Source organism: Etheostoma cragini, chromosome 18 (assembly GCF_013103735.1).
Source record: "Etheostoma cragini isolate CJK2018 chromosome 18, CSU_Ecrag_1.0, whole genome shotgun sequence".
NCBI lineage: Eukaryota > Metazoa > Chordata > Actinopteri > Perciformes > Percidae > Etheostoma > Etheostoma cragini.
Window position 1 is genome coordinate 15427418 of NC_048424.1, and position 26148 is coordinate 15453565.

The 26148-nt window shown below is 42.4% G+C and overlaps 1 protein-coding gene across 5 annotated transcripts in view; it reads right to left on the bottom strand.

Annotated features, from left to right (window-relative positions):
* fynb (FYN proto-oncogene, Src family tyrosine kinase b) overlaps positions 1-26148 on the bottom strand; it is an 83803-nt gene that overhangs the window by 33324 nt on the left and 24331 nt on the right. For 4 of the 5 annotated variants that reach the window (XM_034900985.1, XM_034900982.1, XM_034900986.1 and 1 more), the window contains 2 exons: positions 6979-7235; positions 1703-1799 (listed from right to left, as the gene is read on the bottom strand). In XM_034900985.1, the coding sequence (XP_034756876.1) occupies positions 1703-1799; positions 6979-7225 (344 nt within the window). In that variant the 5' untranslated portion in view covers positions 7226-7235. Of the gene's footprint in view, positions 1-1702; positions 1800-6978; positions 7236-25014; positions 25027-26148 lie in introns of those variants that run through there. The other variant, XM_034900984.1, reaches the window with a different exon arrangement.

Consider the following 26148-nt stretch of genomic DNA (forward strand, 5'->3'; position numbering starts at 1 on the left):
CCCATCTGCCTCAAAGTTGGACGTACTGTGCGTTCAGAGATGCTCTTCTGCCCACCTTGGTTGTAACGGGTGGTTATTATAGTCACTGTTGCCCTTCTATCAGCTCGAACCAGTCTGGCCATTCTCCTCTGACCTCTGGCATCAACAAGTGATTTCCGCCCACAGAACTGCCGCTCACTGGATGTTTTTTCCTTTTCGGACCATTCTCTGTAAACCCTAGAGATGGTTGTGCGTGAAAATCCCAGTAGATTAGCAGTTTCTGAAATACTCAGACCAGCCCTTCTGGCACCAACAATCATGTCACGTTCAAAGTCACTCAAATCACCTTTCTTCCCCATACTGATGCTCGGTTTGAACTGCAGGAGATTCTCTTGACCATGTCTACATGCCTAAATGCACTGAGTTGCCGCCATGTGATTGGCTGCTTAGAAATTAAGTGTTAACGAGCAGTTGGACAGGTGTACCTAATAAAGTGGCCGGTGAGTGTATACTGATATAAGTATCAGTACAGCTGGGCAATATATCAATATTATATCGATATCATGATATGAGACTCAATATTGTCTTAGATTTTAGATATCGTAATATGACATAGTGACAAATCATGACAAGTGGTGTCTTTTCCTGGTTTTAAAGGCTGCATTACAGTAAAGTGATGTCATTTTCTGAATTTACCAGACTGTTGTAGCTGTTGTATTATTTGCCTTTACCTGCTTAATAATTATATCCATATTACTGATGATTATTTATCAAAAATCTCATTGTGTAAATATTTTGTGAAAGCACCAATAGTCAACACTACAATATCGTTGTGGTATTTGTTCAAAAATAATGTGATATTAGATTTTCTCCATATCGCCCAGCCCTACTCATCAAGTACTATTAAAACTACTAAAAATAAATGTACTCAATGCCCCACCTATATTGGATTGGCGGCGTACCAAGACCACCTCTTCAAGAAGGTCTCGGTCCGCTTGTTTTGGTCCGCTTTTGGTGCCCAAATGCACGGCACCAGCAAGGCCAACCAACTCTTCTTAATTCTTCAGCTCAAGTCAACCCAAAAAAAAGGCTGTCGGTGCGTAACCTTTTTGATATTAACGAACGTCTGTTCCATTCAAGCCATTGCCAGATGAGTTGCTACAAAGCTCATTAAGACTATCAGCTCCACACAACTTTCTCTGTGTTTCTCTATGTTGACTATGTTCAGAAGATTGTGGCGTTCGCGACTTTAGTGCGCAGAAAGTCAAGTATAGATAATTACCTCTTTATGTTTTTTTTAATCCACCCTGTCCCCCTTGGCTACTAGCAACTGCGTGGAGGAATGGGGGGGGGGGGGGGTTGGAGAGATCCCACAAGGCTTGTATTATGCAGACGTGCCAGCGGTTTGTTGTCATTACTTAGAATTACTCATGAAGGCAACAGAAACTAAGCACTAAGGCTTTCATTTTCATTGGATTGAAGCCTTTTATACGCCTGGAAATTACTTCAGTTGTCAGTCAACTGAAAAGGATTTTTCTAATCTTATACTTCCACAAATTGAAGTAAAGCAGAACTACGTTTGGCTGGCTCCAGATTAAGAAACCAAAAACTTTTCCACGTACAACCTGCCACTTCTACCTCAGCCCTGTGTGCTCCCCTCCCAGCAGCACACTCCCCTATAAGAGAAGTGCAGGCCGTCTGATAAGCAGCTGTAGCGACTTACGTGCTGTTGATAATCTGGAACCGTTCTCCTTTCCTGAAGCTGAGGTCGTCTTCTGTCCGCGCCTCATAGTCATAGAGTGCCACAAAGAGGGTGACTCCTGCAGGAGAGATACAAACGGTGTCAGCGCTCAGCAGATTAACGAGAGAAAATGAAGCTCAGAATCAAGTTTAACTGGGGCTGCACTGGCTGATGCAGCACACTGTATACAGTATTTACAATAAGGATCCATCTCAGGCTGGAATATAAGTCAGTCATGTTGACTGTACTAGGAACCAGCGGTGGAAGAAGTATTCAGATCCTTTACGTCAGTAAAAGTACTAATACCTCATTGTAAAAAATACTCTGTTAAAAGTAAAAGTCCTGTGTTGAAAATGTTACTAAAAAAGTCTGGAAGTTTGAACCAACGCAAACTTTTAAAAGCTTCGCAGCTTTTTGGCGGATGGTGATCCGAGAGGAGACGTGACACATGCCACTACACTGCTGACGACTGGCGGCTAAATCGGCCGTCCTACAAACAGAGCCTGCCAGGCAGACACAAAGCTGACAACCTCACAGATGGATGCGGTGGAGATGGGCTCATACATAGGCTACACGCAGCGGACCGCTGTGGACTCATGTTGGTCGCACGGACACGCAAGGATTTCCAGAAAAGAGGTTGCACGTGTCTACGACAACGCACGACCCATCGTGGCTGCGTGAGCGGTACAAGTTGATACAGAAATTACACACACTGATACGGCGTGACGCCCATGACCTGCCGATTCATTCAACCAGCGCTGGACTGGTTCATTAAGAATCAGCCGTCACTCTGTGAGTAGAGAATCCAGTCTGCAGTGTAGTTCAGACACTTCACTGATAAACCAGAGATTGGCTTTATGGTCAAAGATAGTTTTTGTACAGCCTCTCTGTAAGAGACGACTACTTTTAAAAGTAACTAAAACAGTTACTAGAGACCGAATGATAAAGGATTTTTAAGGCCGATACCGATATCCGATATTCCGATATATATATACATATATTTAAAAAATAACCTAGAAACGTGTAACAAAACATAAACAGATTTGCTTAACATTAGTTATTTGTAGTTAATTATGAGTTCTCACTAAAATATGATAATATGATCGTTATATTGTCACAACAGAACATAGGAAAATCAAAACATATTAAAGTTCTGATAAAAACAATGAATAAAAATACAAAGTTAAGATTTGAAATTGAAATTCCTTTGTACAAAAACACAATATTAAAAAAAAAAAACAGTGATGCCAACAGGGGTGTTGTAGAGCACCCTCTGGTGGACAAACTATGCAATGTCATCAATCATTTATTTGTCATTATAAATTATTCTTATGAAGGTATTAATTAAGTTATACTGTATTTGTAGTGTAGAGTAGTATATTTTTTTATATATATATTTATATATATTTATATATTTTTTTTATTGGCCATTATTGATGCCAATACTGATAGATCGGGAAATAATATCTAATATAGGTCAGGCTCTAAAAGTTACTTTTCATAGTGGTAACTAAGTAAAGCAATAAATTACTTTAAGAACTACTGACTAACAGGAAAACACTACTTTTCAAAAGTAACTTCCCAAACACTGATGATGAAACAGTTAATAAACTGGAATTGCCCTTTAAAAGGGCTTAGATCTCTATCTAACTGACTACCGGTATCTTAGTTTGAGTTGTCTCTTTTCATCACAGAGCACATGAGACAAAAGCAGCACTCAGAGTGTTTTGCTCAGCTCAGAGACTGAAGCTGTTTCAAGCCTCTGAGTGTTTGACAAATGGAAGATGAATGGGTCACTTCTTCAAAGTTCACTTAAACTCTCTTGATCACATTTTTATTTCCCAAGTTATTTGACTCCAGACCAAGGCTTTCTGGTAAACAGTGTTAGAATGCAGAGTGTATGTGAGGCTCTTGCTGATAGGACTGCAGATAGAGAGGACCTGCTGCTATGCATGTGATAACGAACAGGGAGAATGGAGAGCCAACTGTCTGATTGAATCACTTCACAACTAGGGCAGGGTTTTAAAAAAATGGTTTTCCGACTCAAATTGGTCTTCGTTTGAATAGTTCCATATTGTTTCATAAAATCCCAAATTTGATCTTTTAAAAGGCTTGGCAAGGGAGAAACATGCCCATTTTCACAGATGTATGGCCCCAGATATACCATCTCTGCATCATACCTTCTACACTGAAGAAAAAACTTAAAGAAATTCTCTGGTCATTGGAGTCTGTGGTGTTGCACTTTATTGGACTGACTGCTGTAGTGGGTTCATGTAAAATGAAAAATGAAAAATGAAAAATACTTTTAAGAGGGTTCCTTGTACAATTTACAGCATGAGTTTTCTGAGAATCTCTTTCATTGCCCAGAAATATTGGAAATGTAACTGAATAAACCTATTCAAATCAATATGAAATAAAATAAAATATCGAATCGGTACCTTGTGAATAGGAATTGAATTTATTCAGTTTCAAATCAGGGAAGATGTATATGTATCCCCATTCAAAACATAACAAGACCTTGAATACATCACAGCTATGGTTTGCACTGCTTGAATGTTCCATTTTGTTAGCAGAGGTGGGCGTTATGTATAAACTGCTTTATTGATTCCTCTCAGAGTCGTCTGCTAGGATCCTACCCAATTAGCCGAATAAGGTCATAGGAATAGCTGAGAATTTTCATTTTGGGAAAACAACATTAGAAAAAGATCATCTGATAATCACTAAGATTTATTTGTGATGCTATCTGCGGTTTGGGTTCCTCTGCAGTGCGACAGAGCTGCTTGATTGTAGCTGTTGGGCAAACTAGATAGGCAGCTGTGTTATTAAAGGGGTTGAGAGGGAACGGCGGCTTGTGTCCAAATTTCCCCACCAGAAGAAAATTAAAAAGCTAAACTCTATCTGGTCCCCTTTCAGCTCTGCTGCCACTGAGTGGATTTGGATTAAACAGTGCAGAAAATAATCCACACTTTGAGGGAGAGGACTCCTGCTAAGTTGAGTGGAAATGCTGAGTTCCTCTGCAGAGCCGCCCGGGCTCAGTGAAACATAAAGGATATCCTGAGTTGGAATATCCCCCATATAAACAATGATGCCGGCACACAAAGCCCTGTGATAATGCCAGCCGGACGTTCCTGACAGGGCCGGGCTGGGGTCGGGGCTGTGAGTGAGGATTGTCAGGATTTTGGGATGCCATAGGATGTCTTTAACTGCACAAATAATCCCTAAAAGGTTTTGCTTCAGCATTCAGAGGTGTTTCTGTGTGTGTGTGTGTGTGTGGGTGTGTGTGTGTGTGTGTGTGTGTGTGAGCGGCTGTATGCGAGAATCACTGGGTGGATAAAATGCAGATACTTTCCTTGTTCTGACAAAACACTAAAGACACATTGCTCTAAGAAGTACCCTTTAAATGAATTATTTCCCCCTTCTGTGTTCCTTGCGAACACACACACCTGTCTCTCCGAGCTTTGACTGTCTCTTCAACTTGCTCCTGCAGAGATCTTGAATGGATGAGCACTCCTCACTTTTGATTGTCCTGTGTTGTGGTTACCTTTATATTATCAGGGTGGTTTCACTGCAATGCTTTCTTTATCAGTCACATTCAAGTCTGTGGAGGACAGACACTACGTCTACCTTTGGACTTTTGTTCCCTGTTTCATATTAAGAGTCAACGTTGGGTTTTCTTTTAACCAAGGCCACGATCATTCCTTGACCGTAACCTAGCTGTCACTGCTGTCACCATGACGACGAAGGCCTCGAACCTTTACGAAGTCGTTATTTTAACCAAAACTACAATCTTTCTCTAAACCTAATCAAGGTGTTTTTGTCCCTAAACCTAACCAAACGTACAACCATAGCGTTAATCTGACATAGCACAAAAAACGGCATGTAAACATACTTACTAGGGCAATTTGGAAAATAATGGAATTGCAAATTTTTTTTTTTATTATTTATTTAGCTATTACATTTTATTTAATGTTGTTTCCCATCTTGCCAGATGAGGTGGATGTTGTAGTTTTTCTAACTTTTCTAGTTGTTGCTAGGCCAAAAAGAAGGTCAATCTGTGTGTCGCTTAGCGTCCACTCTCGCTGTAAAAATAGAAATGAGCAGCGTGCGTTCTGTGGCCTGTGCAACTTCAGGTTCATGGATGCGCTCCACTGTGGGCATGCTGAGGCAGATGTGTGGCGTTTGAGCTCCGTCTTTTTCTGCCGTAGTTTTGGTTTTTCACCTCTGATGTAGAGCAGCGTTCAGCCACGTCCCTAAACTTCTCATTCAGAAACCAGAGTCTCAAACAGGGCTGCGTGTCTGTCAGAAGGTCTGAGATCTACCGTATCAGCAGAGCAATACCGTAATGCACAGCAGACTATGGTGCAGGTAAACTATTTTCTATCTTTTATTGCTCATTGTAACTTTATTTTTCTCAAAATATAACGACTACTCCAAATCTCAGAGAACACAGATGGGATAGGATGGGGAATTTTTAAAACATGAACAGAAATCTTGCTCAAACACATCTGAAATATGTCAGTCCAAGGTTTTTTAATTAATTATAATTAATGAATTCATCATGTAGGTGAATTTCTGTCATATGACTATTTAAGGTGGTTATTTCCCAACCAAAATAAGGGAAAAGAGTAAATGGTGCCTTGGCTACATGTGTGCTGACTCAGATATAATTAGAAATGTTGGGCACCCAGATAGCTCAGTGGGTAAAGCAGGCGTTCATATGTAGAGGTTTACTCCTCAAAGCAGCGTGTTCCAGCCTGTGGCCATTTGCTGCATGTCGTTCCCTCTCTTTCTCCCCTTTCATGTCTTCATCTGTTGTGTCAAATAAAAGGTCTAAAAAGAAGAAAAGTTGATCTACAGGAGAATAAATAGTTGAAAGCAATACAGAATGCTTGACAGCCCTACTGCAATTTATTTTCCATTATTTGTTGATATTCGGATTATAATCTATGTTACCCTTTACATAAAGATATATCCATCTTAAATTGATTTAGAAAAAGGTAGAAATTGGTGCATATAAATTCACCAAAATGCAGGAAATGAAGTGTTTAATGTTATGATAAGACCATATGTTGATGCCATCTAACTAACATCTACAGACTGGGCAGCTAAAGTGAACATCCCCTGTCTGTTAAAAAGCCATTTGCATTACATTCAGTTTATTTAAACGGGTCCGGGCTAAGCCCCCAACTTCCTCAAGTCCTAGAAACGTCCCTAACTGACCATGACCTCCCTAACTTTGAACATCACACATCCCTTACCTGTCCCACCACGAGTCCTCAGGGTTCCAGTGTGAGAGGAAGTGCTGACCCCCCCGAAGACTGTCATCCCCTGTCCAACGGGAGCGTGGAAGTTGTTGTAGTTGGGGATGGCGGTGACTCCGAAGCTGGGGTAGTGCTGTGGCGTGGGGTCGGCCCCATATCGGTAGGCGGCTCCTTGGGAGATGCTGGTGTCTCGTTCGTCTGTGAGTTTGGTTGCTTCCTTGTCCTTGCATTGCACACAGCCCATTATCTATAATCTGTGGACAACAGGAGAAAGAAAAGTTGGGTTAGGTGAAACTGGTAAATCAGAAGGGAAATGGCTTGAAAAACCTAAATGTGCTACATTAAAACAGAAAGACTTCAAGGGATTTCAATAAGACAGCATGTTAAGGCAGACTGAGTGATGGACACATTTGGATCATAACTCCTAACAATGGGTCAGTGGCAGATTTCATGTGATAATGGGAAGGAGAAATAAAAACAGGCTAAATGAGCCTTAATGCAGGCAGTAAATTTAATTTATACACTATAAACTGGATGATGGATTGATAGGATGAAACATGCTGTCTGGCAACGCTCGGCCGCTCAGCGCGACAAACTGAACTGAACGCATCACACTGCTTTCTCTACAGATGACATCCTTCCACTGATTAGCACTCTGCTCTGGGAGGCAAGGAGCTTTTGTTTATAGCCTGACACACAGCTTGGTCCCTGGATGAATCACACAGTGTGTGTGTGTGTGTGTGTGTGTGATTGAGTGTGTGTGTGTGTGAGAGTGTCTCTCTTGCTCAGGAGGAATAATGGCTACTGTAAGACTGATGTCAGGGAGGCCAGCCAAAGAGAAGGGGAGATGTTGAGGCATGGCGCTGTGCTGTCAACATCACCCTGTTGATCCTTGTGGAGGCTGGGGGGAGGACAGAGTGGTGGGAGGACAGAGTGGTGGGAGGACAGAGTGGTAGGAGGACAGAGTGTCGGTTTCTGGACGCTGGTGTAGCCATGGAGCCGAACAATCAAAGCCTGACAAGCAAGAATATGTGCCTGTCTTTCGCATGTAGGACACTATCAAAGCATTCAACTATATTTTTGAATGTGCAATGTGCCTACTGATACATTCTCTCCCATAATCCTCTTTATAGAAAACATTCGACTGTAGTGCCGGGTAAGCTGCAAATTCCTAAGTTCCAATTTAAAAGCTGAATATCTAATTTGCAAAAACAGGTACAGTAGCTTAGGCCGCTTGCACACTCCCTTTGAGCGTGAGCGTGGCGTTTCTATTGCGTGGCTGCTGCGAGGTGTGTTCGGTGTCTTTGCACACTAGAAACGTGTCTGACCCGGCGCTGCTGCTGCTAGCCTTGTCTGTACACATGTATGTTTCCCATTGATAAAATGCACTCAAGCAGTAGTTTACTTCATGTTAAACATACATATATACTGATTTGATAACAGCAAAGAAAACATTAGCAGTATTGACCGCAAAACAGGCTAAAGAATACTTTATTATGTACTGACAAGTGCAATATTTGAAAATCAATTATTATTTATTGTTATATTTTTAAACTGTTGGTGGTCAAAAGTGTCCTTGGGCACACTGAACCCTGAGTTGCACCCGATACAGCGCATTGATGTGTAAATGTGTGTGGGTGTTTATCTGATGAGCAGTACCTGAGGTGCTGTTCCTGAGATAGAACTAGTGTAGTGTCCGTTTGGAGCGTTGTTCCCAGTATTTTTTCCCCCCCGGCTCGGCTGTGGCTCATGTAGAGATCTGGCGTGTCCCCTTTTCTTCGTCTAGCCATCCCACATCCAGGTAGGAATGTGGCCTGGGCGGGGGAGGGAGAATGGCCGGTTCGGCCTGCTGTAGAAGCCGCTACAATCTAGCAATGTGCCCGGGCCCCGGGGCAAGGAAAAGAGTGCTGGCAAAGCTGCTCTTAAACAGCTTGCAGAGAGGCTGGAGAAATGTATGAAACTGCTGACAACAAAACAACGTGCTGTAGAGCCCAGAAGCCCTGGCCCTTATCTAACATGTGTCTGTGAAACAAGGTGCTGTAGAGTCCAGGAGTCCTGGACCTTATCTAACATGTGTCTGTGAAACAAGGGACCGCAGAGTCCAGGAGCCCTGGACCTTATCTAACATGTGTATGTGAAACAAGGTGCTGTAGAGCCCAGGAGCCCTGGACCTTATCTAACATGTGTCTGTGTTCAACCTTGTCCTTGAAAATTTGATATGCGGTAAACACTATTTGACTGAAATGTTTATCAGCAATAATCTCAGAAATAATTTATTTTTTAAAAGACTATCATGTTTTGATTTATACTTGACTTAGATAACCGAATTCTCTTTTGACTAAAACTACTCTAAAATGACGAGACTTTCAGTTGACTAAAACTTGATTAACAAAATAACATATGTGAAAAACTAAATATGACTAAAACTAAGGACTTAAGATTAAATTAAAAATTGGTGACAAAATGAACACTATTGTGCACATGTGCTTGTAGGGAGTAATGTAAACACCGATCCAGACTACAGTCTAAAAACATTACTTGCTCAATAGTTCATTTATGACTAAGCTACATGTAGGGGGGGGTCTTTCCCTCAGCGAAATAAAATGCTCATAAAAAAGAAACCCGCCACACCTCAGCGGGGCACGAGATTACCCTTGGACAATGTTGTGTACTCCCAGAGGAATGATTGCCATTTAATTGTTTCTCTCCAAAACAAGGATGAAATACCAGTGTCCGCATGGTGCATCAGCGCAGACACCACGGGTGATAAATCCAGGCTCTCCTTGGAAGACCAAGTGCCGGTCTAGCCTTCAGCTCCAGTCTGTCCTCAAATGTGTCACATGAGAACATTTTCCACTCCCTGCTCTTTCTTTCTTCCCCCTGCCTTCACTCTGTCTTCTGGCACAGTCACCTCATCTGACTGCAAGACCTTGTATTCACTTGTGACACACAGAGGACAGAGAGAAGAATAACAAAAGAGGAGTGTGGGCTTCTCCTTCTTAACAGCAGCAACAAACAAGTGATCAGAGGGAGGAACCACACTCTTGCAAAATATCAATGTCACTGACAAACAATTACCACTCAGAATAAGATAAGCACAGCCCAATCTAATGACAGACAGTAACCCAACAGCAACACAATGACTTAATATTATCTACTGATAAATCCAACAATATCCACGATATCCATCCATCCAGCCATCCATCCATCCATCCATCCATCCATTCGTTGTCATCCGCTTATCCGGGGTCGGGTCGGGGGGCCGCAGCTCCAGCAGTTATACCCAAACTCCCCTTTCCTAAGCCACATTAACCAGCTCTGACTGGGGGATCCCGAGGAGTTCCCAGGCCAGGTTGGTGACATAATCCCTCCAACTAGTCCTGGGTCTTCCCCGAGACCTCCTCTTAGCGGGACGTGCCTGGAACACCTCCCTAGGAAGGCGCCCAGGGGCCATCCTTACCAAATGCCCAATACACCTAGACTGGTTCCTTTGTACGCAAAAGAGCAGCGGCTCTACTCCGAGCTCCTCACGGATGACTGAGCTTCTCACCCTATCTCTAAGGGAGACGCCAGCCCCCTCGTGAGGAAACCCATGATGCACACTTGTAGCCTGGATCTCGTTCTTTTGGTCATGACCACTGATTTAGATGTCCCCGATTATTTTTTTTACCCTATTCACGTTCATAGAAACAAAAATGACAAGGAGGGATAGAGTTAGAATATGTGTTTTATGATAATAAAGAGGCGTTCAAACACTGTGTATTTGGGTTTTCCGGGTCACACAACAGTTATATTTAAGCAAAAGATGTATCCTAGGATTCATTCACACTTGAATTTGGAATTTGTTTAAAGGTCCCATGGCATGAAAATGTCACCTTTTTTTTTTAACACTAATATGAGTCACCCAGCCTGCCTATGGTCCCCCAGTGGCTAGAAATTGCGATAGGTGTAAACCGAGTACTGGGTATCCTGCTCTGCCTTTTTTATACCACTAACAAGGCTCAAAATAGCACCACACTTCCACAGTAGCATAATGAGGCTCCCTACATGTACATAAAAATGCCCTGCTTCAGCTATGTTAGTGGTTACTGGTTCGACTGGTCATGACTGTTTCCTAAGATGGCGCCTGCCGTTTTACTGAACAGTAATGTCTTCATAAAAAAAGTTTTTAATTAACTGCCTGTTCACTTACAAAGTTCTCAATGCTTTGGTTTTTAAATACATCGATATCGACATTGTGGGGTTGACAATTAGTGCGTCACAAAATATTAACATAATGACATTTTTGATAAATAGTTATCAGTAATGTGAATATAATGACAAAATGGGTAAAGGCAAATGATAGAGCAGCCAGAACAGTCTGATAAGATCAGAAAATGGAATCACTTTACTGTAATGCAGCCTTTAAAACCAGGAAAAGACAACATCATGTCACGATATTACGATATCTAAAATGTAAGATAATAATTAGCCTCATGTGTTCAAAATCAATATATTGCCCAGCCCTAAGCTGGATACTCCAAAATATGGATCATAACTAGCATACTTGTGTGAGTGAAAAAGTACCCATTTGTAGCACTACAGTACAGTTGTAAAATCTTTATTGAGAACAGAAAAAAATTGTTTACGGGTAATTTCAATCATGAGTGTTCTCAAATATCAATGCTGGGGCTTCAGCAGCCATGCAGCGCTGTCACAGTGATTGCATGGTAACACATTAAATAAGACATATCACATTTCAGAAGAAATTATACTGTCAAAGTAAGCAAAGTCCACCAGAGTCTGTGTGACGTAAATGTCCTAATCTACTGTGCATGTGTGGAACGCGTCCTCCAAGTGGGTAGTACCGTATAAACAGGCCTACTGTCTGTGTACGCGTCCGTTCTAGAGTGTAATGGAGCCTTTAAGGTGTCATTTGGGTACCTGCATTAGCAAAGAAGATCAGTTTGACATGAAATATTACATTTGTGCTCCCTGTAGTTGACCCGTGTCAACAACCTGGCATCCAACCCAGAGTGAAATGGGCGGCTCACACATGAAGCAGCGGTGCAACGGCCGCACACGCCACGACAGCTCTGTCGGTGGGGGGCTGTAATCCCCTGTGACAGGACACGGGTATGTAAGGCAGGGCGCCAGGCAACGACAGCAGCCATGTGCCGCTCGGTGCATGACTGCAGAGCATTGCTAATCCTATATGCTCACAGCAAACTGCTCTGCATTGGGACTCAATACAGCAACACCTGAGTGGCTGAGGCAGACTGAATTGGCTTTTGGAAGGGAAACAAACGTATCGAACACCCTGGCTCGGATGGACAGCTGTTCCTGTCCAGTTGTTCATTGATTGTCTGTGGAGGAGGGGTGTGTTTTCAAGGATAGATATGGCTAAGCCTTACAGGTGGTCATATGGAGCTGCATGTAGGTGGTTTTGATTCTGACAAGGGGCCGATCATAAAAAAAATACAGCAACACACAGGTAGTATCTCTCACCACTGCAACATGTAACAGTGTGGAGGCACTGCTGTCACCCAGAGTGACACTACACATCAAACAGTCAGTAAAGAGGGGATCTGCTGCTCCCAGAGGCCCAGTTGGAGTTTTTTTTTAATCTATTCTCTGCTGACAGAGACAGACACAGCCCAAAGAAACAGAAAACCCCTATATAGGAAGGTTACTTTTAAAAGTAGATGCTATTGCAGGCCTAATTAAGGAAAATGACACATGCAGGATACAAATGGGAGGACGGGGACATGTCCCTGCATAGCTAGCTAGTTAAATCCTTTGCCACAGCCGTGAGAAATGGTGACAAAAGAATGACAAAAGAAAAGCAAGAAAAGTGAGCTGAATGATGAATGAACTCTTCAATCTGCAATTTCTGTGTCAACTAAAAACAAATGAATAGGTGAGACAAACACATCACTTGCTACTGATCAGTTAAAACAATATAACACACCTGTCCAGAAGAGGAATGAGCTTAAACGCTGTCAAAGTGACTGACTGAAGTGAAAGTTTTCTCCCACTAGGATTTAGATACAGAAACCAAACAGTTTTCTCAACACCTAAATTGTGTTTTTCTACTAACCTTTTATTTATTTTACAAAAGCAAGCAAGTTTTTAGAACTGTACCTAAACAAGGATTTAGTTCAGGAAGTGCATTGGCTTATTATCATCAGTCAGGCTTCACAATTACTGGCTCATTGGCCAGCTGTTTGGCTACCAGCTGATTAGAAACATCCAATCATGTTTCATGATTACATATTCCATGTTACCATGACCTGATATTTCTCACAATCACCTCGCTGATTACTCACGTCAATGTGAATCCCTCCACCACCCCAATGCCCTTTTTATGTTCTGAAGTAAAGTCAAGTTTAAGTACTGTTAATGACCATGTCTGTGTTTATTAAAGAGGGACTGTCCCTGCTGCTCAGGTTCTTTGATAGCTGTCTCAAAGAGCAATCTGCCAAATCAAATTCCATCCTCATTTGTCTCGCAGTGGTGGTTTGATTTAGGAACTATGTGATCAAAGATCATAAACATTATGAATCTGACCAGACATTTGATCGCAGCCTTTGGTACTTGACAGTTTTGGATCCTACAACAAATTTCACTCAAAACGCATTCAGGTTCCATAAACCGCCCGCCGTACACGAGGACATCCATGGATTCCAACATATTCAGTGTAATTTTCTAGTATTTGTTTGTTGTTGTTTATTGCTTTGCATTTCTGCTTGGTTTTAGTTGTGCATTTGTTTTTATCTTTTTCTATTTGTAAATGTAAGGTGTTCTTCAGTGTCGAGGAGTCTGGGATTGTTCAGTTGCCCCCAGATCTTCAGCCAGATGTCCCTCATTCCAGCTGGATGTCCATCTCCTTCCTCTGTCTCTGTGTTAGAGTTCTAATCTCTATTGGATTTCTGAGGACTATGGTTACCTGCTCCTCAGATCTCTGCAGGGTAAATCCAGACAGCTAGCTAGACTCTCTGTCCAATCTGAGTTTTCTATTGCAGGACTAAAACCACCTTTAAACGAACACATTATACTATTATTATTTGCCTTTGCAGGATCTTAATATATTCAATTAATCAATCCAAATTTATTTATATAGCGCTTTACAACAACCAGCAGGTATCCAAAGTGCTTAACAAAATGAGTAAAATCACAACATACAATAGAAAGAGTAAACATAGAAAACAGTAAAATCAGAAAAGGTTACAAAGAAACAAATGAATGAAATTGTCACACCACTGCTACGTATTAAAAGCCAGACTGAACAGATATGTTTTGAGTTTGGACCTAAAAAGAGCGACATCTGTAACAGTGTGTATATCGGGGGGTAACTTGTTCCAGAGTCTCGGGGCAGCAACTGCAAAAGCCTGACCCCCCCACCGTTTGCACCTGGACCTTGGGACTTCTAAAACTAACTGATTTGAAGACCGCAATGACCGGTTGTGTTCCCGCACAGTTAAAATTTCAGGCAAATACACTGGGGCAAGACCATTTAAAGCTTTAAAAAGAAACAAAATCTTAAAATCTATTTTAAAACGCACCGGGAGCCAATGCAGGGTGTAGAGAACGGGAGTGATGTGTGCATATTGCGATAATTCAGCTGCTGTGCAAGGTAATTAAAACCATGTTTACCCATCAAAATCCTTATGTCTTCCCCAACAATAATCCAACAAATAGTACATTCTGTTATTCAACTGCTGCGTTTTTCTGGCCAACTCTAATCAATTAGATAAATCGTTTGAGCAATCAGATTAGTGTATTCATGTTAAATGCAATCTGTTTTAAACAGCCGTGACAGTCATAAGCCCTGTTTGTCTGACTCCTTCCTTTCAGCCTTCTGCGGGCCCAGTAAGGGCCGAGGCTCATCGCCGATTGCTCTCTTTGAACTGAAGGCTCTTTCATCTCTTTATTTTCCTCTTCCTTCCCTCCTTTTCAGCCAGCCCTCTCTGCTGATTAATTATGCCTCCTTGGCAGAAAAAGCCGCCACCTGCTTGCCGTAGGGGCTGTTTTTGCTGTTTACTCCCCCAGTCTCTCACTCCTCGTCCCAGAGGGCTGCAGGAAACAGCTCCTCAGGCGACTAAAGCCTCGACCAAAACTGAGGCCATTCACTGCATGGTTTCCCTTTAGTTAACAGTCGCAAAGAGTCTTTGTATACACTTTCATACAAGGAAACATACATTTTCCGTATCAGGTTTCATATCAGAACCAGCAACTCCTCCCACGTTTTAGCCACTTTCAACATGAAATCAAGGAACCCTCTGGGGAAATCCAATCACAGAGCAGGACGTGATCAGCAGTGGAGCCAGATCTGTACTAAGTTAACTCAAGAGGCTATTCAAATAACACTGGAAGGACAAAATGCATTAGGTCGTTCAATTGGAGCCAAAGACCCAAAGCAACTGTACATGTAAAGAGTGTGATCTAAAGAGATGAAAATCGATTAACTCAACATTCTTAATTAACTCACAACCTGTACTCCAATAGAGTCCCCCTCGAAGAATATGGCTGCACAACATATGGTTTTCTTACCGCTATTGCAATATCAGCTGGCTCAATAAACTCATCTCAAAAGGCTGCGAAAGACACTTTAGTGTCTGTTCATTTTTCGCACGTAATATCGTTTTTGCAAAATTCAACAGCAACGTTATCGAATATCGTATATATAAAGAAGCATGGGGGGGTTGAACCAATGGCACGCCCCCGTCCACTCTGGGTGAATAATCCATGGGGGATTGTGCAGAGTTGAAGGTATGTCTTTGAGTTTTGGGGACAGCCGTCGAGGGAGTGGCTACATCTATATTTGATGTGGAGGTGATGGGGTTATTCAGAAGCAGGAGCAGAGAGGGGGGCGGGGCTCTGGGTGGTTATGAAGTAGGTGGAGGGTACACTGTCTAAATATCACGTATTAACCCCTCAGGGAAGGATTTTTCCATCCCTTTGGTCATTGGAAGTCTGAAGTGAACCCAGACGGTATGAAAACACCCCTGGCCCCAGGAGAGTGGGAGGAGGCCGGGTGGAGGCCGGAGATGCCGATTAATAATTTGTTTTACAGATTGGGACATACATGTGGGAGCATATATCCTTGACGAGGACACATTCATTGTACTACAAAGCTTTACACTTTTAAACTGTGCGGCTGGAGACAGACTCACTTCACTACACCTCGCATGTGCAACAAATGCACAGGTGATTGTGACGAATGATGTAGGGATGTACCAACAGTAAGAGGAGCCAGGAGTGCTCAGAAGAAGAGCAGTTCCTTCTCTACCCTGCTCAGCCAGCATGGCAGCTGATCATGCGACCAAGCCTGCTGTTTCTCGGCCTGGTGTGGTACAGAAAACACATCATGAAATAAGTATTCACTTTACGGTCCCTGTGCTGTGCCCTTCATCAGGAGGAACACCAAAATAGATAGATAGATAGATAAATAGATAGAGAGAAAGATAGAGAGAGATCTGCATGGAGTTCTAATGAGGGGGGGGGGGGTGATTGAATGGATAGACAGGAAGATGGGGAAGAGGAGGAGTGAGTGCCCAGCCTCTTGACAAAGGGAGCAGGCTAATGATGGGCTCCGGTTGTCTCTGCCAAGGGAAAGCCTCGTCTCTGCACTCCCAGCATGCTGTCCTGCCCCAGTGTCATGCAGCCCCCCCCCCCCCCCACCCACACACACACACACACACACACACAAGCATAAAAAAACCCCACTAAACACATCCTCTCTCTATCGTTTCCTCTTTCATTTATTCATATTCATATAGACATAAGCTACAGGCATACATACAGGCAGCACACTACTTGGTTTTTGCCACAGCTGCAAGCCCCTGTATGCATCAGATCAGGCATCAACATGGCAGCTGCATCATGACAGAAAGCTGGGTACCACAGTCGACCCATCAGTTCAACCACAACAACGATTTATTCCGCCTGAAAGTGTCCAATCCTTGGCTGACCACTGACTCCTCCTCACATCCCTATCCTGCTGTGGAGATACATCATTATTAATTGTTCACTGATAAATAAAAAAAGTGTGTAGGAGAAAGATGAGGACAATCTACAATTTACTGTAGGGGCGGGCATGCCTACAGTAGATTAACTAATAGTTACTGTAAGGATAATGACAATATTGCAAGTTTAATCATGTTTGAAAATCTTTATTGCATATGTAGCCGTGTTTAACCTTAGGGCGGAGTTGAACCAGACGGTAATTGGTAACATCCCAGATGCTGATGAGAAGCAGCCTTTGCTGAAGGGAGTATGGACAGAAGGAGATAAGATAAGACTGTTCCAAGGTATAAGAGAGACAGATAACTCCTCGTCTGGGTGCAATATTGGAACCAACTCGATTCTTTCACAAATACATGGGACCGTGGCGGCCTAAAGGTTAGAGACCGGATGTGACCGGGAGGCCTTCAGTTCAGTCCCCAGACCGGCAGGGTAAAATCTGGTGGGGAAAGTGAAAGAGCACACTCCCTCATTACTACCTCTGAGGTTCCCTTGAGCAAGGCCCTTAACCCCAACCGCTCCAGTGGAGCTGCTCCGTGGCCAGCAGCTCGGACGGTTAGTGGTTGTACTGGGCAGCTCCCAGGTATAAATGTGATCAGGGAAAAAGAGAGGCTTCCTCTCAGTGGACCTCCCCTGAACGAGTAAAGGTAAAATAACATGAGTGCCGATCGGATTTGTATTGATATTTTCATTTATTGGGATCCTAGAAGTACTGCGATTCAATTGATCGTTGACTGATTGTTTTCTAAGACATCAAATGTCAGCCAATCAGTCTGACATGTTTTTACTTTGTAAAGAAGAACATAAGATGGATTTTCTGCATTTTCCGCTTTCTCTGTTTTGCTGGAAAAAGACATGATGTAGTCGGCGTTGGCGGTATCCTGTAAACTGAAACCCTTTAGTTCAATCATTGGTTGAAAAAAGAAGAAAAGATTTCCAGAGAAAAATACAATTCTAAAATCTTCGCAGAAAAAATAAAAATCACGATACACAGATTGAACTCATAAAATGGCGCATGTATGACACACCAATTGATGATGGCATTATTGGTGTGTTATCAAGACGCACACTCGCTTTTTAGCGTGTTTATCAACGCCGTTTGGCCTCCACTGACTTACTTGTGATAGCGTGTGAATTTACACCGTAGCGAGTAGTATGAAAGGGAGAAAATCCGCGTAGGGAGGTTGGTTTGGGGGGTGGGTGGGTAAAACACAAGACTTTCACCCAGGAGACCCCAGGGGTCATGTTTTCCAAAACTCAACCGTTGTTTTCTTTTTTTTTTTATATACACGCAGATACCTCAAAATGCGTACCTATTTCAGATGATTGTACATAGTTAAGTAAAACATACAAAATTTCTCTCTGAAATGTAGCAGAGTAGAAGAAGAAAGTGGCATGAAATGAAAAGACTCAAGTAAAGTACAAGTAGCTCAAATGTGTACTTAAGTACAGTGCTGGAGTAAATGTACTCACGCTTACATTCCACCACTGGTTACAACTGCAGGAAATGATTTACAACTTTTTGACAGTGTCAGTAAAAGAGAAATGGAGAGGAAAGGAAAAAAGAAAAACTTCCAAATGTAGGATGACTGTCAGACCTCATTATGACATGCGGAGCTGCTAGCGGCCTCTCCGAGCTAAGTATTAACATTAAGGAAGCATTCCTGCAAATCAAAGGCTGGCTCCTGCACCGCCAGCTTTCGGCTGATTTTTAAGGCGGCTGGATGGAGTAGAGTCTGTAGTGGGCTACATTATGTTGGTTTCATGGCTCTTTTTTTATTACAGAATGTGTCCCTGCAGGAGGTCTGCCGGAGGATGCTCCAAGCCTCTTCATTAAAATCCCAAAATCTATGCTGCTTTTATCCCTCTCAGTGTGAGTGTACAGGTCGCCTCCCAGTCAGGGGCGTGGCTAGAACATTATTGACCCCCCTGGTGCCCCCCCTTCAAAGTTATAGTGGAGCTAGGGTGCTGTCAATCCGACAATTTCCATTAGATCACGGTACTGTCACTTGACCGCCAATTTTCCTAGCCCTTGTCACGTGACCAATCCATGTTTCCATGGTGACTATCCACAATTCTGATACCGCTGAACCAGTAATGGAATTGTTTCCCCCTGACTGATCATCCCCCCCCCCCCCATTAACCAATCCTGGAATGACCCTTGGTCCCAGTGACGAGATGATGTGTGTGCCCCCCCTAAACAGCCCAAAATGCACAAAGATGCGGTCAAGTTTGAGGATTAAAGTATTTCCAGTTTTTTTTGTATGGTTAATCTCCTCTCCGGTATGAGCTGCGAGCTGTCCCAACTGGAACAAGCCTCCCTCCTGCCGCCTGGCTCGTCTGTGGTTTGGCCGGGGGAGGCAGAGAGGCCACATGCTCGTCTACATCTCTTCCTGCTGACTGGACGCAGATCACAACAACACGGGCCTAAAACACTCCTGCTCCTGTACTAGGGTTGGGCTCCATTTTAATTTTAACAATCGGTTACCGTGGCAGCAGAACACGCAGAGAAATGTCTTCCTCAGAACAGACTACCCATGACGTAGACCCATGAAAGAGTCGTCTCATGACTTCCTGCGTATTACGTAAAATCGCCATGGCAACTAATTCTAAGCATCACAACACAACTTTATAGGTGTAATTGTGGACAAATGCATTTTGAATAATTATTCAAAGCATGCACTTTGCAGTTTGAACTAACACATTCAAATAGCGCCTGTTTTAACAATTCTGTTTCCAATTCAGATTTTTCCTTTTGATTCCAGTTCTTCTTATTTTTTGATTCGTTGAGGGGTGGAGTTGAAGCGGGTCACATGCTTATTTCAAATGTCATGTTGTGTTTTATTTTCCTGAGAGCTAAAAGACTGAAAGAGGTGATTAACTAGACCAATGGCTGATTAAAAATGTTGAAATGTAAATTAGAGCATTACTGACATCACAGGGCTCCTTGGTTTCTGTCTGTTTGTCTGTCATGAACGTTGTTGTTGCATTGTGGGATGCTGACGTAGTGTCCATTGTGTGCATACCATAAAAATTGACCAGAAATAGTACGCAATTGGCTTACTGTTGGTTTTATACTAAGATACTGGACATACAAATGATCTAAAATACTGTTTTAGCTACTAAAAAGCATCTTAAAAACCTGTTAAATTTTGGTTCAAGACCCTCATCCTCTCTCTCTCTCTGTCCCTTTCTCCTTGCTGCTCCTGTCAGTCAAATTTGGAGTGGGCGGGTCCATTGGTGACACCATTGTGTCAGGGCAGCTCAGCATCAGCAGCAATACTGCTAGGAGCTGAGGGAGGATGACGATGGACACCTACTGCTGATGGAAAAAGAACCATCAAAACCTGGACGTACAGACTGAGGAACAGCTTCTTCCCCAGAGATGTTGTCTCCATCAACTCCCCCCCCCTCCTATTCAATAAGTAATCGGCTTATCCAACCAGGATTTCAATACTTACCAAACTAATTGTGGTTTTGTACAGAATCAATCAGCCCTCCACAAACATGCATTTTCTTTATTTTTCACATTTTAATTAAAGAACTAATGTGTCGTTTAGCTTATTTGTGTCACAGGCCTGTTTTCGAGTCAATACGTGCAGGCTCTCGCCCAAATTTCTTCTATTTGTTTTAATAAAACTAGCTCCAGATGCTCCATGTGCTGTGTTCACCTCGTGATCTGGCTTTTAGAGAAGGCTCGTGAAGCTTCATTAAATGGCCTAGAAGGTTACAAAAATGTCAGCCAGAGGCGCGGAACTGAGTGCTGGGCTTGATGTGAGCCCTGCAGACGTGTGCTGACAGCTGACCTTCTGTTAATAATGGGCCTGTGTCGCCCCCCCACCCCCAATACAAACACACACAGACAGAGCTCAAACAGAGCAAACGAATAAAACACACATATACAGTACATATACACACACACACACATATATATATATATATATATATATAAAAAAAGGTTTCATTATTCTTTACCAATGAAATAAATGTCAGATTGACAGTCAATACTACAGAATCGCAATATATGAAAATCCCAATACAATTCCAATCGTCGCCCATGTAATTGTGAAAGAATCAAACTGGAACAAAAGCGGTTCCAACCCTGTTATTTCAGTTTTTACAGTATATAACAAGCATTCTCTGACAGCTGGACAACAACCCAAATCTGTATGTTTTTTAGGGCATTAGTATATTATATGTATACATTCACTTGACCTGCAGAATGTTGTCAGGCAACAAGCAGTCTGCTGTAGCAGCACCATCGGGTTCTGGCTCAGGAACAAAGTAACACACAAGCACAGATACACCTCCAGAGTCACTTTAGTCCCAGGTGCCGACTTGTCTTCATAAGACAAGACACTGCGGGAACAGGAGGGTTTTACATTTGTCTTTCAGATTTGCTGATAATGGTAAAGACAGACGCTTTCTTTAGGAAATTCTATCCATAGCGCGATGACTCATGGTATTCATAAAGTACCATTTCAGTTCATATCATCTCCTAAAGTTTGGATACACCATCTTATCAGTTTAACAAGGTAAGACCATGGTGTTACATAACCCACATCTACGTCAGTGCAATGAAAACAGATTTGGATCGCCAGTTCCCGTGGCAGCAAAACATGCAGGGTGTCTTCCTCAGAACAAAACAAACACCAAAACAGACCCATGAAAGAGTTGTCTCATGACTGGCCACTTTGTTTTTAGGTAGCATGGCGTCAAAACGTCATGGCAACTGTTTCTAAGTGCAACAATCAACTTCAACAAGCATGTGTATAATTCTGGCCGAAATGCATTCTGAGTCATACGTCTAAGCGTGTCCTTTCTCTGTCTTTTTCCTCCCTGTGTTGCATTGTGACTTTCCTAACACAACTCAGCTTGTAACCACCCACTGTATAGTTCTAAAAACATGAATGATGAGTGATGTTAGTTGGAGTTTCCAGTTGGTGCGGTTGGAACCGCAGGTCGGCGACACCCATAGGACACAACATTAGGCCTGCACGATTCGGGGGGGGGGGGGAATACGGATAAATCACAATTTTTTTAGCCTCCATGATCTGCCACGATTTCTTTCTCACTAAGTGTAATAGACCCCTATTGGTGATTGTAAGTAGCTACACTAAAAAGGAAGTGAGGTAACAGTTAATGAGAATAGGAGGAGGAGGTAATGTTGGCGTTCTAACCTCCGGTGGAATTCTGAGGACTACGGTTTCTGCTCCTCAGATCCCTGCAGGGTAAATCCAGACAGCTAGCTAGACTATCTGTCCAATCTGAGTTTTCTGTTGCACGACTAAACCTTTGAATGTTCACATGTTCCACACAAAACAAGTTCCTTCCCGAGGCTATTAAGCAGCGGCGCTGTTGCTCCGTCCTGCGCTTTGTTCCGGCCAAGACGATTGTGATTGGTTTGAAGAAATGCCAATAAACCAGAGCACATTTTTCTCCCATCCCAGAATTCTGTGAGGACAATCGATGTCCTCTGCTGTGATGCAGAGAAAGACTAAATACTGCACTGAAAAGCAGCTTGCAGATCAACATAATCACATCCCTTATTAAACATATTAAGATGAGTGAAATATGCAGGACCGGCCGACTGTCAGGACAACATCCTCTGAGACAGCTGTGATGCTGATATCATAAACCAAGGCAAATGGGGGAACCAACCAATCGTTAGCACTCGTTGCTATAATTTCCCTAAGTCATCAACATTCAGGACAAGCATTCAAATGACATATTATTAGAAAAGAGGCTCTGCACATGCTTATCCAATGACACTGTGAGTGATATTTGTAGGGTCTAGATTCTTACATGGGGGCATAGGCCACATGTGTACTGTTGCAATGCTAAAGAACTACTACTACCATTTGTAGTAACTGTTCCATTATCTTTATTATGACTAACATTTTCACTGTGCATCACACCACCAACCGGCACTGTCTGAAACACCTACCAAGAGCCTGGGTCTGTCCCAGGTTTCTTCCTAAACAGAGTTTTTTTTTCCTCGCCACTGTCGAACACATTAAATCCTTGTTCTTAGGGGAATTACTTTAATTGTTGCCGCTTTGTAAATTATAGAGTGTTGTCTAGACCTTTTCTATCTGTAAAGGGTCTAGAGATGATTTGATAGTATTAATATATTTGAATTGAATTAAAGAAATATGAAACAAAATGTGACTAAAAGGTCAAAGTAACAAACAACAAACACTGTACCTACTGTGGTGGCTTGTGGGTGCCGCATCTTCCTGCAAATGTGCAGATGTGAGAAGCTGCAACACCCTGCTGAAGACCCTGGCTGGGAGCAAGCACACACTGAGAGTTATCTCAGTGTCATCACTTACACAACTGCTGCAGGATGTGGTTAAAGCCTCAAATACACCTTGAAGGGTGTTAATTTCCATTCACCTCGCTAAGAACAAGAGCTTTGTCACAATACGTCTCACACCCAAAACGCTGACAATAACCTCAGTTTTTCCAGCCGGAGGACGGCAGTTTTGCCGAAGAAGTGCGTTATGCAAAGTCGACCAGTCGTTCTATAAATAACACTCGGCGCTTCAATGATCACAGTTTCACTTCAACGAACGGGCCAGCCTGCGGTCGAACAAGGCTACGGCACGTGTCACGGGTCTGACTCTGGCTCATGTCATCCTCCAACAGCACAAGCTATGATACTTATCCACTAACAGCACATTCATAGTATTTGGTCAGGGGATAGGACCTGTACATGTAAACATGGACGCCTGGCCAATAGCATTGTGTGAATGCCGTTGAAGGGCGGGTCTTGGCGTGGCCATAATGGGATTCGTAATATCGCATCCTGCTCACTGCTGTAGTAACTTCCTTTACCTTACTTTCACCAAGTTGTATCTTTTACATATACATTTTCCTCTCTAGTGTCTGTTATAAATTCTGTCACTAAATGTTATCTTCAAATTGTAGTAATGTCTGTGTTATTAGTGCAATAACCATGCAGCTCTTGCCAATGGGTTTCATAACAATATGTAGTTAAATCAGTCAATGTCAATATATTTCAAATGTCAATCAATTCTTCAATCAATTTCTATCTAATTTTTTAAACCTTAACAAATGGTGATTTGATACCGTTTTTAATTATGGACTATGGGATTTTATATTTCAACATAAGAATTGTAATACTGTACATTTTGTTGTTTATAGAAAAAATAAAACAATAACCTATGTACAATACCCTAAAGAATTTGAATACACTGATACAAACATTCTGTGAATCCAGTAATGCCCAATCTCATTAAAAGCACAAATGTTATATATATTTAATTGAGTCAAAAGAAACAGTGTGTGTTCATGGTAATAAAGAGGTATCACTCTGATGAACAGCTGACTTCTGACTCGCAGTGCCAGGCTCAATTCCCATGCAATAACCCAGCCACACTGGCTCCAATCAGTCTGTTTACTGTTCCACTTATTATTAATTCATCATTCTCATTCTCTATTTCAGAGCTGTTTATACTGCAATATAATCCTTATGTAATAACATAATACTATTTATTCCAGCACCCTTTACACTATGCTCCATTATAATTCAAATAATAATAACTATCATAATTGTAATTTACTCCTGCATACTTTGCACTCTTCATTGCACTGTTGCCTCAACCTATCTATATTGTTTCTGTTTATAGTGTGTATATATAGGGTGTATATATTGTGTATTTTGTATGAGTGAGCACATTGTGAGAAATACAATGCACAGCAAAATTCCTCCTATGTGTCCTCATACCTGGCAAATAAAGCTGATTGTGATTCTGATGTCACACATTGCAACAGTGTGGCTCAGTGATGTGTTTTATAGCCCAGAGGAAGAAGATATATCAGGCTTTAGACTAGAAGTAGATACATTCACGGTTGGTTTTGTTGGATTTGTATTTAGTGGTAGTTTGCTTTTATTGAACTGTAACAGTAAAGATATAGAGAGGAAACATAGAGAGATATTTTCCCTAAATAAGTTTTGCTATTTCATATTTATACATTTTTATTTTCATGTTTTCCCAATACCTTTTGTTTTCATGTTTACTCAATTGCTTTGGCAATGTCCACTTCTGTTTTCCACCCCATTACTGATTGATTGATTGATTAAGAGCGAGAGAGAGGCATGCAACAAAGGTCCCCAGCTGGATCCAACCAGGGACATACGCTATGTTGGTTGATTGATGGTTGATTTGACACCATGAATAAAAGAGAACTGATTGTACATTGTTGCTGGCATGCATTTTTTTTCTTGAACATGTTTTGTCTTTTTACTCGTTTTTAAAAAAGTGCTGAATAAATAAGATACAAACCAAAATGGAGACATTTCACCTGATGATGACCTGGAGTGTGTATGCATTAAGTAAACAACTGAGGGTAATATTCAAAACAAAAGCAAGTGCATTCAAGTACACGAAGGAGAGGGTGACATCACTGGGACCAGGCGAGGCACGGTCGCCCATTATCGACCCAACACAGTGATCGCTCTCCAGCCCCGTTGCTAGGCTACCACATTCCTGAGCACAGCGAGTACTATGGGTTGGTAGAGCCTGGGGAGCGGGAATGACACAGTAGCCATGACGATGTAAGATGATGTGAGTGATGGAGGATGAACCGGGGGGCCGAGAGGATGCGATCTGGAAGACGGGCAGTGCAACATCCCTCCACCTTTGGCACCAGGACCCTAAATATGTCTCTGGAAGGACAACTGTACATGTGGGTTCCTGTGAGCGTGTGTGGGACTTCAGACAGGACAATGCGCTGTGCCTCCGTGGAGACAGTGTAAATCAGCTGTGACACCAGCGTGTGCAGCTGCCTGTCTCAGTACAGCACGTTCCTACACACACAGCTGAAGCCGTCTAGACAGCAGCCAGACTCAGAAACGCCCCCACCGCTCAGCGTCTCCAAAGAGGATTGTGTTCCGGCTGGGGATAATCTTTAAGACTCATCATTCTTCAGTCTTGAAGGCGCTCTAAGCGAAGTCACGTGTGTTTTAGGCTACATCATTTTTTTTGTCACATAAAGCAAACATCTTCTCGCTATCTGCTAGCTGCCTGTCCCCTGAACACACTGTGAAAACATCTCCTCACTATCTGCTAGCTGCCTGTCCCCCGAACACACTGTAACACATCTCACTATCTGCTAGCTGCCTGTCCCCCGAAC